General features: G+C 45.2%; 1 protein-coding gene across 1 annotated transcript in view; it reads left to right on the top strand.

Annotated features, from left to right (window-relative positions):
- Positions 1-15,512, top strand: part of LOC109464954 (serine/arginine repetitive matrix protein 1-like) — a 40,327-nt gene that overhangs the window by 5,600 nt on the left and 19,215 nt on the right. The window contains exon 5 of the mRNA XM_019762072.1: positions 11,695-11,893. Within this exon, the coding sequence (XP_019617631.1) occupies positions 11,695-11,893 (199 nt within the window). The remainder of the gene's footprint in view (positions 1-11,694; positions 11,894-15,512) is intronic.

Here is a 15,512-nt window from a genome sequence, read left to right as displayed (position 1 = left end):
AGGGAGAGAGAGAGAGAGAGAGTATAGGTGGGAATAAGGTGGCCTGAATAGGGTAATATAACACTGATGTAAATTTATGGAAAGAAGTCAACATTTTAAGGGATAACCACTCGTTCTACATATTCAAGGCTTGCAGTATTTTTGACTGGCAGAAAATCGATGCCAACTTGTTCTGTATATTGTGCCTATTAATGTTGTCAGTTGACGGGCAAAACACAAGGCAAAAAGGGTTCCTCGGCGAAGAACGTTCATTTTGGCAAGACTGTCGTTGCAATTTGATTTCAGAGCAGCAAAACTGAAATTATTCTGAATAAGGCAATCTTTATGATATTGATACGAGTACATAATATTTCACATTGGCATATTCCAAGCATTATTTCATACTTTTGGTATTTAAACCTGCAGAAACAAGCCCCAAGATGAGTTCTTAATTTTATGCGTGGTACCCTAAAATCAGCCTAGGGCCTTCTAGTAACCATTTTCCGTCAGAATCTTTTGTATTTTTACTCCATGAGGGTCAATATAAATTGTGATAGTGTAGTTTCAACTCAGTATGTAGATAAGTGACTAGAATATTGACTTTGAAAAATCGGGTTTCCAAGCCCTAAAAACTGCACTGGATGCCTTTAATATGGTTCGTATGCTGTCTTCAAATGAAAGATCTTAATTGCAACATTATCACCGTAGGCCTCTGCAATAATAAAGTCTGATACAAAATAAAAGATATCATTGCATTCTACCTCAACCAGACTATTGGGAAATCAAAAGAAAGTAAGTTAGTATCCGACTCAAAATGTAGAAGACAAAAGTTGTCTGTAATCTAGAAATTCAATCTAAGGTTTGGAGTTCGCTGCAACCGAGATAGGTTGGAACCACACCGCATTTTAGATGAGATTTAGATACGGATCCTTCTCCCAAAGATAATATATAAATTATCATGAAAGTTCATCTGTGTTGGTATTAATAATAGTAAAACGTTGAACTTTATTCCAACACACAATTATACAATTGTAAACCGTAACTCTCGCGAGATCACGTTGTGAAGTGATTGGTCATTAATTATCCTGATAGAGGCGAGAGTGGTCGCTGAAAATTTCAGTGATGTCTGTATAACTGTATGTTGGAATAAAGTTCAACGTTTTACTATACCTATATTCCTAGCCACATGTTCAGTCAAGGTGGCGTTTAGAACTAATCGAATAAACTCCAAATTCAAATTAAGCGCACACATTACAAACCCTGACGGTGACCGGGAAACACCCAGTTTCAGTTTAATGAAATACCCTTTACTTTTACCAAATGTACCATCCTGTTTGTGAACTGTTTGACATGATCCGGGCGGACCACAAGGTCCAAAACTCTGCCCGATGTTTTATGCAGGGAGATTCGGAGATCGATCTTCTGCATCGACCTGTCTTATCATGTCCGTGCCTGGTGGAGAGTTGGGCCTAGGGAAAACATGTTGTGTTTCCTGTTTCAGTCGTAAAAAAATAGGGTCGGTAGATTATCTTTTCGTTTTTTATTTGACGTTGGCGATCTCTAGTGATCCAACTTGTACAGTTGCGTAAAACTTGCATGAGGACACTTATATTTTGGCCTACAGGTTGTGTTTCCTGTTTCAGTCAGTCGGTAGATGTGGATTACCTTTTTTTCTCAGGTGTCTGATACACCTTAGTGAGGAGGGTTGACACGGTGGCCTTTGCGCAAGTCTCGCACACGGCAAATGTATGTCCTGGCAATCATGTAAGCATATTTCTGCTATAAAGCGGTGCATCATGCCCATTTTACGTACATCAGACAAGCGTAGATGTATGTAGTACAACATCGAAACTTGCTGGAGTTAAGTTTGAAAATTGCCTTCAGCACCAGATATATTAACTCCAAGTAACGGTTCGGTGGACTTAATTTTGGAGCAGATTTTGTCTTGTCCATTCCGATGTGGTGTATCCGTAGTATCGCGAAATTGGACCTGGGAGGCTAAAACGTGCTCTGATTGATTCAGTGTGGAGGCTTTTAGGCTAATAGCCAGCCTGGGCGGCCAGGTCTAATCCTACCTTCTGTATCGGTATAGCCGGTATAACCGCCCTTCGGCGTAACACACCAGCCGTCGCAGGCACGCGGCGCGGCGGCAACTAGCTATATCACACCGAACGACTTGTTACACTCGATCTTTGCACATTTGATTGCAGGAGTTGTTTAAAGCTTTCTAGTGATGATTCCTCAACTGTGCTTGGTGGCAACGAGTTCCAGTCTACGATAGTTCTGGGGAAATACGAGTTTTTGAATACCTCAATTCTTGGTTGGTCTACTCAAACCTTGACTAGATAGGCACGGTTCTGGATACGGGAGAGAATGTCCAGAACTGATCCTAACCCTAACCCACTAATTCACAGGGGTTGTTCTATATTGCAACATCTATGCCTGGTTGGGTTAGGGTTATGATCTGTTCTGGACAGTCTCTATTGTATCCAGAACCGTGCCTGTCTAGTTCTATCCCTGAATGGGTTAGGGTTAGGATCAGGCACGGTTCTGGATAGCCTCCGCGTATCCAAGAAAGTAGATTTGCCCCAGGCACGGTTCTGGATACGTGTGGACTATCCCGAAGCCTTGATTCAGTGTGGAGGCTTTTAGGCTGATAGCCAGCCTGGGCGGCCGGGCGTAATCCTGCTGCCTGACATGGCGACGTCATGGCAAGCCACAGCTCAGCGCAGAATATCAAACAGACCGGGAAAATCCACACACTGATCACAAGCGCCCCCTACATAATGTAAAATATTGCCTTATTACCTCCATGAAAAAAGGATAGGAATTTCACACGCAAAATATTGTAATTTGAGTTTAGAAAACCAGAAATTGAACTAGATTATGTCAATTGGAACCTTATTTCCAAATTCAATGAGACAAGTATCCCCTAAAATCATTTACATAAACTCTACATATTTCATGGAGGTATGAGATCTCTGACTTCTTGTTAAAATGGCGGCCGAGGGACCTTTTGGTCAAGCTCTTTTATTAGAGATTTGGTAGACTGTTCTATCGATAATGGCATCGGTGTGGTCATTACTTTTATCTGATGCAGACACACATTAAGTAGTGGAGTCGCAGCTCTGATAGTGTTCATATAATTACTACACCAAAGGAGGTTATATCTGCACACTAGTCAGTACGTTATCCAGAACCAGATTACGTCATTATGATGTCATATTGATTGACAGCTGTCATATCTGGGTACGTCGCTTATGACACGTGATCTGTACGCAAAATAGTGTAGACACAGTTTTGATATTGTCGATATGATTACTACAACCTAGGAGGCTACATGTATATCTACATCCTACATGTATGTTCTCTACATTCAGAATACGTCAGTGATTGACAGATCTCATATCTGGGTACATCACATGATCCGTACGCAAGCGCCAGTACGTAACGTAACGTAACGCAGAGAAAAGCACTCAGCCCGCAGACCACTTCATCTACACTCTACATGTATGTTCTCTAGATCCAGATTACGTACATACGTCATTCTGACGTCATAATGATTGACAGCTGTCATATCTGGTTATATCGCTCACGACACATCATCCGTACGCAAGCGCCAGAAGGTAAAAAGGAGCACTCAGCCCGCAGACCACTTCATCTGCGGCGCAGTTAATTAGCAGCGTGATTCACCGCCCGCCATCCGTCCCTGTCGCCTGACGGCAAATGTTATTAAGCACGACCGCGGCGGATTGCGTCCAGCCTAACCTCGGGGAGTGTACAGCGGTCGGACGTGCTCTGATCGTCTGTGGTCTGATCTGGGAAGCTGCTCTGAGTTAGATCCTTGTCCAAAACGTCCCAAACAGACAGGCAGACAGACCAACAGGAGCTTTTGGCGACTCGTGGTGGGCATTATGCCTGTTAGGAGGACAGAGTGGCTATTGCGGGTGAGTACGACTCAACAATCGTGCTTATAAACCTGTAGTTTCTCCTGCAGCCTCCAGATCATTGTAAAAAAAAACGTCTCAGATAGAAAGCAGCAGACAGACAGACGAAAAAGAGCCTGTGGCGACTCGTGTTTCGGCATTATGCCTTTTAGGAGAACAGAGTGGCTAATGCGGGTGAGTACATCGACAATCAATAGTTCGTGCTTATAAACCTGTAGTTTCTCCTGCAGCCTCCAGATCATTGTAAAAAAATGTCCCAGACAGACAGACAGACAGACAGGCAGACGGACAGACCAAAAAGAGCTTGTGGCGACTCAAGTGGTTCGGCATTATGCCTGTTAGGAGAACAGAGTGGCTATTGCGGGTGAGTACGACTCAACAATCAATAGTTCGAGCTTTTCTGTCTCCAGTGTCACTGACAAAGGGTAGTGGATCCTACCTGAAACGTCTGACCGTTTCCAAAATCATATCCAGTTGCTTGAGAAATATTCTGAATAAGGCAATCTTTACTATATTGACAACAATCAATAGTTCGTGCTTATAAACCTGCTTTGCTGACACATCTCCAGTGTCTCTGACAAAAGCTATACGTAAGTGGATGCTACCTGAAACGTCTGACTGTTTCCAGTTGCTTGAGTAACTGTTTCTTTTTGGCGTATCTTATTTCCTGGATGTCTAACCTTCACCGACGTACATCATCGCGTGTTTGTACATGGGGTATAGACAGTGCTTTGAGGATTCCATCAAACAGATTTCCCCCATTGAAACTTTGGAGGCTCGGACTTCAATACACCCAGAGGTACGCGCACTGATGAAGCTGATGAGAGCGTATATTGCAGCATGAAGGTTGAGACATGTTGTTGCAAAGCAAGGTCGTTTGTCACAGTTTTCACTGCGGTAAGCTGCTACTAGATCCAAGGACAGACCGTCCTTGATAGATCTAAGTAAATGGTTGTTACAGAAGTTATAGTTCCGTGTTTAAATGTCTTGGTTTACAGACAGAGGATGTCTAGCTAGGCAGTGTGATGACATTTCAGTCGAGACAGATCATTAGTGCACACAGTATGTGGCCTGTGTGATCTAAGCAAATGGTTAGTACAGAAAATAGGATTCCGCGTTAAAGATTTAAAGGTTTTGAAGACAGAGGATGTCGATGTAAAGCAAGGTCGATTTCCATAGTTTTTTTTTCGCTGCGGTAAGCTGCTACTAGATGTAAGTAAATGGCTGGCACAGAAAATACGATTCACCATTCATCAAGTTAAAAGTCAGGGTATTGCAGACAGAGCTCGAGGATGTCTAGCTCGGTAGCGTGATGACACTTCAGTCCAGACAGTTGATTACGTGGCGTGGTTGAGCTTAAAGGTGTCCAATGCAGGGCTTGCAAAGTCAATATTCTAGTCATTATGTAGTAAGTTTAAACAACAAGATGTCGAAATTCATGGAGCAAAAGTATGTCGTCGTGTGGCTTGTTTCTTTATTGCTCAAATTATGTTTAAAGGATGCAAATGCTCTCATAGGGGGTAGCACATGCCAAATTGATGCAATTATACTGCACTGGGTATTAAGTGGTGAGTGTGGGTTCACCATCAGTAGTAGTTAGCTGAAGTGGTGAGTGTGGATTCCTCATCAGTGGTTGAGTTGAAGTCGTGAGTGTGGTTTCACCATCAGAGCTGAAGTGTTGAGTGTGATTTCACCACTAACAGAAGCACAGGCCTGGAGCTATTCCTGGGAGGACCATCCCCGCATAATTTGATAATGTGTGAATTGGGTAAAATTGAAACAATAATGGAATTGGCTGGAACCGGCAGCCCAGCGGCTCAGTAAGGCCTGTCACGTAGCTAATTGGGCCCGATGAAAAATACCCCAACACCACAGGGGGAAACACTGGACAGAATCCGTAATTCGATAACAATAATTTCCGAAATAACGACAGAAGCCCTCACGTGGGAGCCCATCTGGGAAATCAGACGCACTTAATAATGTGGATTGAGGTTCCCTGCGGGGTTCTGGGCAATAGTACCGACGCTGGATCGAAACGGACAGAACCGCAGAAGATGTGATCTTCATACAAGAACTCGTGAGATGTGGAGATTACTGGGTAGTGCACTAGGTTGAAGCACAGAGATCATTCACTCTTGTGTTTTCTATACTATATTAGAGGCATGCTGAAGTACCGTGATTTAGTTAGTAGGTTTGTGTTCAGGATTATTCAGACAGCGTTACATGGATTTCTCGGTCTTTGCTTTGGGTCTGAAGGCATTAAGTTTTTGAACACAGACTTCACTCACACTTTTGTAAGAATCTGGCATTGACGTCAAATCGATCTTATCCGTTTTGATATTAGTTCTGTGCATGTGTGGAGATATCACACGTAGTTAGAACGTGATCCGAACCATGTAATTAGATGAGTATCTGTAGCGCATATCTAACGGTCATGACTCGATCGCAAGTAGACGTTTCGGCTTCTTCGCTGTTCATTTCGCCTTTGAAACTAAGTAAGACCCTCTGTTCTGCCATCTTGATTTCGCGGTACAGAACAACTGTCTTTCTCCCTTTTTTTTGTTGTCCTGGATGTTCAAAAAAGAAAAAAAAACTGGTAGAAAATGACGAGTGAAAAGTGGTCGGTGCATTTTTCATCCCGAAAGGCATACGTTTTCTTTCGAATTATGCAAACGACTCATCGTTTTCTCGCTATAATCGGCGATTCTTGGGCTACATCTAAAAGTGATCCTTAATAACGCCTTTGTTTAAGAATGTCTTTCTAGTCTCCTAAGAAGTCTTAGGTAGTCTGTCTTATGTCTTCAGGACTGGTGCCCCTTAGGAAAATAGCAGTAGTCAGTCGAACATACCACCGATCTTGTGCCCTTCGGAAAGGTACTTTACACGACTTTCCTCAATTCGCTCAGGTGGAAATGAGTATTGTATTTGTCCCATGTGTTGGTGGTGGCATTAAGTTGAAAAACTTTAGTGTGCCGTCACTACGTCTTGTGATTACTTGTTGGAATATAAAAAATGGTATAGTGTCAGTAGTTCTCGCAACTTCTTCCCCCGAAATTTGGCAACTTTGGCAACACCTTTGTAATCCATTTTTGTCAAGTGTAACCCGTAATCTCGATTCGCTATAAGACCCTGACAGCTCATCCGCACGGTGGTTGACACTGGATAATTGATGACAGGTACCGGTCATGTTACCGACTGACTGCGCCAGGGTGTGAAACCGGTGTCAAGCCATATACATGATCCTGCCAACTACATGACTCATATACACTACTTGGGGGTTTCCAATATACCTAAGACAAGAGGTGGGAGGGGTTTAGTCGTGATGTGGGAGACCTAACATAACCCCAATCGTAAGTCTAACCCTAGCCCTGAAAAAATGCTCCCAACTCTAACCATGACTCTAATACCAACGCTAACCATGGCCCTAAACACCTGGCCTCTTTGTGAGGGTCGTGTGGCGTAGCGGCGGCGTGCACGACTCAGAACCAAGAGGTCCTGGGTTCGAGTCCTGACATGCCACCGCCCTTGGGAAAGGCACTTTACACGACCTTCGTCACTCATCAAGTGCCAATGAGTATTCCTTGTCCTGTACTCGTCCTCTGCGTTGGTGGCGGCATAAAATAAGTTGATATAACTTGAGTGTGCCGTCACCATGTCTAGTCATGAAATGTCGGAATATAAAATAAAAACATGGCCCTCAACACCTGACCTACCTCTCATGTATGTGGCAGCTCAAGGATCTGGCTCAACACCGGCCAACTCCAGAACTATCCCGTAAATGTCGCGCGGCGCAGGGTCAGCTCAGGTCACCATCAGTCATTTCTGCTATTGCAGTAACGGCTTATTGGGTCGGGGAGAGCGCAGCAGAGCGCAACAGAAATGAGAATATTTTTATGCGAGTCACAAATCGTTGTATCAATGAGGGAGACCCATCTTGCTACCCGGAAAGTGGCGAATAACTCAAATGCCCATACCGACTAGTCTCAACAAAACGCCCTTGATGCAACACTACGCGTAGTGAGCTTCTAAAAAGCGCCCCCTATGTAAAACTACATGTAGTGAGCGGGCTTACTTACTTGCTAAGGCTGCCTATCAGCATCGATGCAGTAACGTCAAAGGTCACAGGTCATTCGGCCGCACACGTCACAGGTCACTCGGCTTCATAGGTCACAGGTCCCTCGGCTGCAAAGGTCACAGGTCACTCGGCCGCACACAGGTCACAGGTCACAGTTCACTCGGCCACACACGTCACAGTTGGACTGTAGGGAGTGGGACAGTTAGAGTTAAACAGGCAAATCATGGGGGATCTTTCTACACAGCAATAACAGTAACAACGTATGACTTCATTAAAAAAATATACATGAATCTAACTTAAGAAATTATTAGTGCATTTTCCACAAATAGGTCGTTGGTGAAGAAAATTCTTGCCAAAGAAATGCGCTTTGAGTGATTGCTCGTAGGAAAAGCGGTTAGAATTTTTGTCATGTAGTTTGTATGAGGCTGGACTTAGGTTCAGACTTCCAAAGGTCTTCAATAAGTCACGGCTGTTTCCCTCATCCTCTGGCCGGGCGCGGTAATTGAGATTGTAGGATGACTGGCAGAGACGCGCCTTGGTGCAATTTCGCCCGACTTATCCTGGCATTGATCTGTATAGGCTTGTACAAAACCTATTTCCTTACTTCATACCCTTGTGCACTGTAGAAAAATTCATATTCCTAATGCGACTTGACAAACCTTCCATCGAAAAACACATCTCTACTATAACTGAAAAGCGAGAAGTTGAATTTATGTAATGATAGTTAGTTTTATTTTGTACGTATCTTTTCATCATGTCTTGTTTTGACCTGTACTTAGCCCAGTGTGGCAAAAATGTGCAATAAAGGTCGTCATTCATTCATTCATTGATCTGAGTGTGGCTGCACAAGGCAGCGCCGCGCGGTTTTTCATTGCGGCGCCGGGGTCGGGCAGCTATTGATGTTAGACCGACTGTGATGATGTAGATGGCAAAATCACCCCTGATCCCCGCGAAATAACATTATACACAGCATTAGACGGAGCTAGTAGCAACAGATTGCACTAAAGAGAGAGAGAGAGGGGGGGGAGGGAGGGAGAGAGCTAGAGAGAGAATGGTTTATTAAAAAAAATAACCCTTCGCAGCACGAGTGCTGAATTGCGGTTGTTGTATACAAAGTCACAAACACGTCCAAAATTAATTTAAAAAAAAGATAAGCGAATTATATACCTGGATTCTCACAGCAATTTGTATCTGATGTAACCACAAAGAACACATTGAAGCTGCATGTATTGAGTGCATTATTTGTACCACAGCCGTACAAAAGGCTAAAACGAATGGGGGACAGGAACGCCCGCGGCACCCATTAATAATTTGCCGCTATGACAGAGTGGCAAGGAACATGGCCGCGATCGGTCGACACGGTCCAGTGACAAATGGCTGAAACAAATTCGCCCCCCCCCAAAACGTTAACGTCCGTCCCTGTAAAAGAGGGCCTGCATGCCCTTTTTCATAAGGCGTAATCGGGCCTTTTCAGTTTTCGTAATCCGTAGGCAGCCTCCCAAAAATCAACGTAATTCGTAATCAGTACATATAAATTAGCCGCAAAGCGTCAAGTCCTAATCAGCTCTGAGAATTTAACGTAACTCGTAATCGGCGCCGAAAATTTTGCGAAATTCGTAATCACCCCGCCCCCCCCCCATGCAGGCCCTTCTAAAAATATCGACTGAGTTGATAATTAGCAAAGTAGTGAAATTATGTTGAATAAAACCCCAGCAGGCAGGACATTACATAGCTTTAATGAATAGTCCACTGAGTATCGATCAACAGAAATTGTACATTATACGAGAGGACGGACGGCATCTGTGAATACCGAATCGTACATTCGTAGATTACTGTGTCACTGACGAAAGGTAGACATGCTACCATGAAACGTCTGACAGTTTCCAAAATCATATCCAGTTGCTTAAGTAACTGTTATTGGCGTATCTAATTACCTGGATGTCTAACCTTCATCGACGTAGACGCAGATTACGTCTGGGCCGCGCTTGCGAAATGAAATGATTTCATTTGCGGAATACATCGTCTTATTGAGACCGTCCCGGCGGGTTTGCATCTCGCGAAATATTGAGTGGCGTGACGAAAGACTCCGGCTCGTATTCCTGTAATTCCCGAGTAGCAGGAGCGGCGGCGGCGGCCATGATCCTCGGCGCCGTGATGTAAATATTCCGGCTGGGAAGGGACCGATGCTACCTGAGAAGAAAGCCGGCTGGTGCGCGTTTACCAGGGACAGAGGCTTGCGGGACATGTGTACCTGTACCGGGCCATCCTCCATCTACTTATAGCCGGAGGGACCACCGTTTCTCTGCGTGGGTATCCTTAGTGTAATGCCGTACTGATTCTGTACCGCCATGGCTTGTTTCTGTGGATGGGGTTGGGCCAGCTAGGGACAGAGCCTTGTAGGAGCTGTCTACCTGTACCGGGACATCCTCTGCAGTCTAATTATAGCTGGGGAAACACCGTTTCTCTAAGTGCGTACCGTGCCGTTTTCTATACCGCCATAGTTTGCTTCTGTGGCTGGGATTGGGTCGGGTACCGGGCCTTCTCTAGCGATCTAATTACTAGTATAACTGGGGGGGGGGGCGTTTCTCTGCGTGGGTATCCCAGCACGCAGTACCGTGCGGGTGTCTGTACTAGTCTCTACCAGGCTGACTATACGCTGGCTATGTATAGGAAAATATTTGCCAGGGGAGTTTGGCCGCCTTGTAGGTTTGACTGGCCGCACTTCGGAGGGAAAGAAACTACCTCCCCGCGGCCGGACTCCCTTGGCCAATTTTACTCTGTTTGTTCCCAAATTCTACGATCGGTATTCCCGTAGAAAGGCCTGGTGGAGGCTAGAGGGTATACCTGCATGCTGTACCGTGCGGGTTTCCGTACCGTCGGTGGGTGGGGTTGGGCTGTATCGTGTGCGTCACGTTTTGCTACAGTAATTGGATGACTAATCGCGCAATTATCGTTCATCACATGCGATTGGACGTTACCCCCCATGGATCACCCCGCCCGTGTAGGGTGTAATCTGGGCGGTACAAAGTTAGCCTCCACCAGGCCTTTCTACGGGAATACGGATCGTAGAATTCGGCCAAAAAGAGAGTAAAACTCGGGAGTCCGGCCGCGTGGAGGTAGTTTCTTTCCCTCCGCGGGTAGTCAAACCTACAAGGCGGCCAAACTCCCCTGGCAAATATTCTCCTATATACAGCCAGCGTAGTTAGTCTGGTAAAGACTAGTAAGAAGTTATGAGTTTTGCCAGTTGTTTCCTCAGGATTATCTCTTAACGTAAAAGATAAAGGGGTTGGGCCGCGGGTACTGTAGCGGGTATTGAGGCTTCTTCCCACACAAAAAATCTATCGCTTATGAACGCCAGCGTCTGGCACCCAGGCTATAATATGGGTGGTAAGTCCTGAGTTTCGCCGGTTGTTTCCTTAGGGTTACAGCAGAGATAGCGATGTTAGCCGCCCCCTCCCCCCATTGATCACCCTCGTGTAGGATGAAATTTCGGCGACAAGTCCTGAGTTTTCCCCCGTTGTTTCCGCTCTAGGGTTGCAGCAGCGACAGCGATGCTAGTCGGCCGGTGTGAAAGATAAAGGGTTTTGGGCAGCCTGGGTTTAGGCGGCGGATACTGTAGCTTATGAACACCAGCGCTAGCGTCTGGCACCCAGGCTATAAGTCCTGAGTTTTTTTCCCGGTTTGTTTCCTTAGGGTTACAGCAGCGACAGCGATGCTAGCCGGCCGCCGCGGGTGCGCCGCCGCCTGCCCGACCTGCCGCCCGGCGCCCCGCCCAGCGTGCCCCGGACGGGCCCCGAGAAGCAGCGGGAAAGACAGGCCGCCATCGAGAGCCTGCAGCAGAAGCGCAAGCAGGAGCGCATCAAGATGGAGGCTACGGACCAAGCAAAACCCGGTGAGTAGGCCTATCCTTGTACCATAACCTCGCTCTTAATGCACGCACATGCTGCCTGAGCAAAATATATGGCGGGCATACTGTAGCGTTCCAAAATGAGAAGCCAATATTGTACCTGCACATCTTAAAATAACTCGACGCTTGCAAACCCGGTGAGTCAACCTCTCCTTGTACCATTCTTAACGTTCGCGCATGCAGACATTCTGTAGCCGTCTAAACCACTCGCTATGGGAAACCGATACTACGGACGCCGCAAAACCCGATGAGTACACCGCTTATTGTACCATTCTTAATTATGTACGCACATGCAGAGTCCATGGCGCAACATTCTGTAGCGTTCTAAACCGGACCCTTCCAAACCTGGTGAGTCTTGATGTTGATAGAATATTGGGCACCATAGTTACCGAGGTAGTGCTTGTATAAGTGATATCCGTCGGTTCGGCCATCGGCCTAACTAAAACCCCCGCCCGAAACGCTTAGCAACTGGACGGTTGACTGGAATTACGCTAATCACATTGCATGACCCCATGTGTTCAATCATTGAAGGGCAGACCGGTCCATGTGAAATGCAGAGTGATTATATATGTGCTTGAGTCGGCCCTTGGATTTTCATCGGCAGACTAGTCCATGTGAAATGTAGACTGAGTGATTGTATGTGCTTGAGTCGAGCCCTTCTATTAGCGTGCGGCCTGGAGAGGTTTTGGTTGCGCGGAGAATAACGTCACAGAATTCAGCACCAAGGACAGATGAAGTGTGTGAGTTGCTTGGACGGAAGCGCCCTGCTGTTATGGCTGCGCTTCATAAGTACTTCAAGAAATATTTTATTATTTTTCTGACCCCTTAGATGCCAAGAATATCTTGTGTACTATTATACATCTAATATTAAAAATACTTACAAAATATTTGGGTGCACTGGTGCACCCACAGAAAAAAATTGGGTGCACAGCTCCAATTTTGGGTGTACTAAAAGGTGCACATGCACTCAGTATTTCGAGCCCTGGTAGGTAATGGAAACCCGGGAGAGTGATGGCCAGGCAGCAGGCTTATGATAACGTCATGACGCCAACGCTTCCCCTCGCTACCCGGTAACCATAGACTTTAAACACAACAAGCGGGCCGAGCGTTTAGCCACTTCGCCGGCTAAGGCCACAGCAAGTAAATTTTATGGATGACATTCTCCGCAGACTCCAAATCTAATGTGAGCGGGTGAAAAAAAAACGGGACAAAAAAAAACAAGGTTCCTACATTATAAAATTTTGACTCAATCATTGTACGAATGGCTTTTATTCCGTGAGAACATCACATATACACAGATATCATCACATATCATTGCATCAAAGTAAGAAACAAAACATTAAATCAGAGCCGTTTCTTGTCTCCTCTCGTCATAGTTATCTGCCATCCACCTTCCAGCATGGCAACAGACATCTTTGCCCATTTTCGTCATGTTGACCACTGTCAGAAGGCAACAAAATTTCTTGGTTTTTTTTCAAAATCAGGCGAAAATTAATGCGCGCGCTGATGTCATCCATTAAAATAACTTGCTGTGGCCTAATGGCGGGATATGTGAAAATAATACCGGAGCCGGAGGGAACAAAGAGAAAAGCTCGCTGTTTGATAGCGTCGGATATATGTGATTAAACGGGCAGTAAACGCGAGCACATCCATGATTCAATCGCAGCTCTGTAATAGCTGGCATTTCGGACAATTATGCGCTGTTTGCCGATATCTTACGGCGAGGGAATAAAAAGGGTCAAGAAGAAACCGAGTCACGACGCCATGTTGAGAGTTGTACTCCGGATTACTTACAACGTAGTAACCGTGGAGGGTTGTTAAGGCGACACCGACTTGGTTTTATGGATGACATCCTCTGAAGAGCCCCAAACTAGTGCGCGCGGGCGAATATTCCTTATTATTCAAAACAGTAGCAGCATAGCAGCAGTACATAACAGGTTATGGACCGCTGAATTGTGCTGACCATTACATAGTAGCACATGAAAATACAACGTAGGTACAAACAAAACATACAGATTCACGACAATGACAATATGTACAAAAAAAAATTCCGGGCAAAAATAAAAATGCTTCTAAAAACACAGGAATACAAAGCTGGTATTGTGAATTTGCGGCAGTACACAGCGACGTATGTGTGGCCCATGCTGGCCGTTTGCGGAATTTATGAATCGGCATTGCACGTATGTACTGAGTTCTTGAGTCATGAAGCTTGGTAGCCTGGGTCCCATCCTCCAGAGTTAGCATCGGCTCCGTATTGTCACTAACTATCATGGACTACCCAGGCCTAGAGCCAGGCCAGAGCTTCGGAGGACGTGATCTTTTTTTTGGGGGGGGGGGCGGAAATCAATGCGCGCGAGGATGTCATCCATAAAATTAAGTCGTTGTGGCCTAACATGAGTCACGGTGGGCTAAACACAGATCTGTCCGGGCTGATTTGTGTGACTACCTCTAACAATTTAGTTAGACTGTTTAAATAATAGATAAAGCCGGCTTCTGTGCGACATTAAAACCACTCGGCGTGTCCTGCCCTCCCCAATATATATCAGTGTTCTAGCCAGGCCTTTTTAGCATAGGGGTCCCCTATGCTATGATTTTGACCCCCTATGGTATAATTTTGACCCCTATGCTGTCTTTTAACCAGCATAGGGGCATTTGGGGATGGAGAACCGTCATATATCTTGCACACAAAAAATGAAAATGTAACTTTAGAATGAAGCTTTAGCAAAGGGAAAACCTTTAGTTCACAAAATATGTTCTTACAAAATCTGTTCCTCATTAAACAAGAAATAGTGTCTCAGGGGGTTATGAGTTTCAAAATATTTCGGCTCAATGCGCGATTTGCGCCACGAAAGTTGCTATTCTGTACCTGACCCCTATGCTATGAAACAATCCTGGTGAGAAACCTGAATATGTATGCTGAAAACGCCGTCACACATAAAACATCCATTACTACAGAGTTTCATGAACCGTGCGAATCCACGGCACCGTTCAGACAGGAGATGAGTGTACATGTACGGACTGAGGCCTGGGGAAAATGTTGTGTTTCTGGTTTCCCGACCGATACTAGCAAAAACCGCTGCAGACTTCTGGTAAGGGACATACAATTTGAAATATCTGACTTTCAACAACACGTCTGTAACGTTGATTTACCAGTTTCAGATGCAGACATTTATTGAGTACATCGGGTAAATAGTTGCCCCTTCCTCGCTAGCAAAGTCCTCCCGAATTTCCTATCTACACTGCAATTATAGTGCGCCTGGGTGTGAACATAAGCAAAATAAAGTTGACTTCAAGTTGAGGTCATACAATACTTCCCCCCAAAAACAGATTGGTTCAGTTTATCCTCACTTCGGGACAATTGAAATTTATTTTGGGGACAGTGCTGGGACAATAGAAAGAAAAGTTAATTACGAGGCCTGCTACTGACCACAATATTTTCAGGAATGATAACGAAAACAAAACATAATTTCCCTCGGCCCAACCCGGCCTGGAGTGAAGAGATGACCCTCCGGCAGCATGAGATAAATGGGCCATGCCTCTTCCTTCCCCCGTAATGTCTCTTCAGACGTTTCGGCAACAATTAAAAATCCAACAAAAAAGAGAG

The sequence above is a fragment of the Branchiostoma belcheri genome, unplaced genomic scaffold (assembly GCF_001625305.1).
Source record: "Branchiostoma belcheri isolate BF01 breed outbred unplaced genomic scaffold, Haploidv18h27 scaffold144, whole genome shotgun sequence".
NCBI classification, from domain to species: domain Eukaryota; kingdom Metazoa; phylum Chordata; class Leptocardii; order Amphioxiformes; family Branchiostomatidae; genus Branchiostoma; species Branchiostoma belcheri.
Note: the sequence above shows the minus strand (reverse complement) of the source record. Positions and strands in the feature narration are given on the sequence as shown.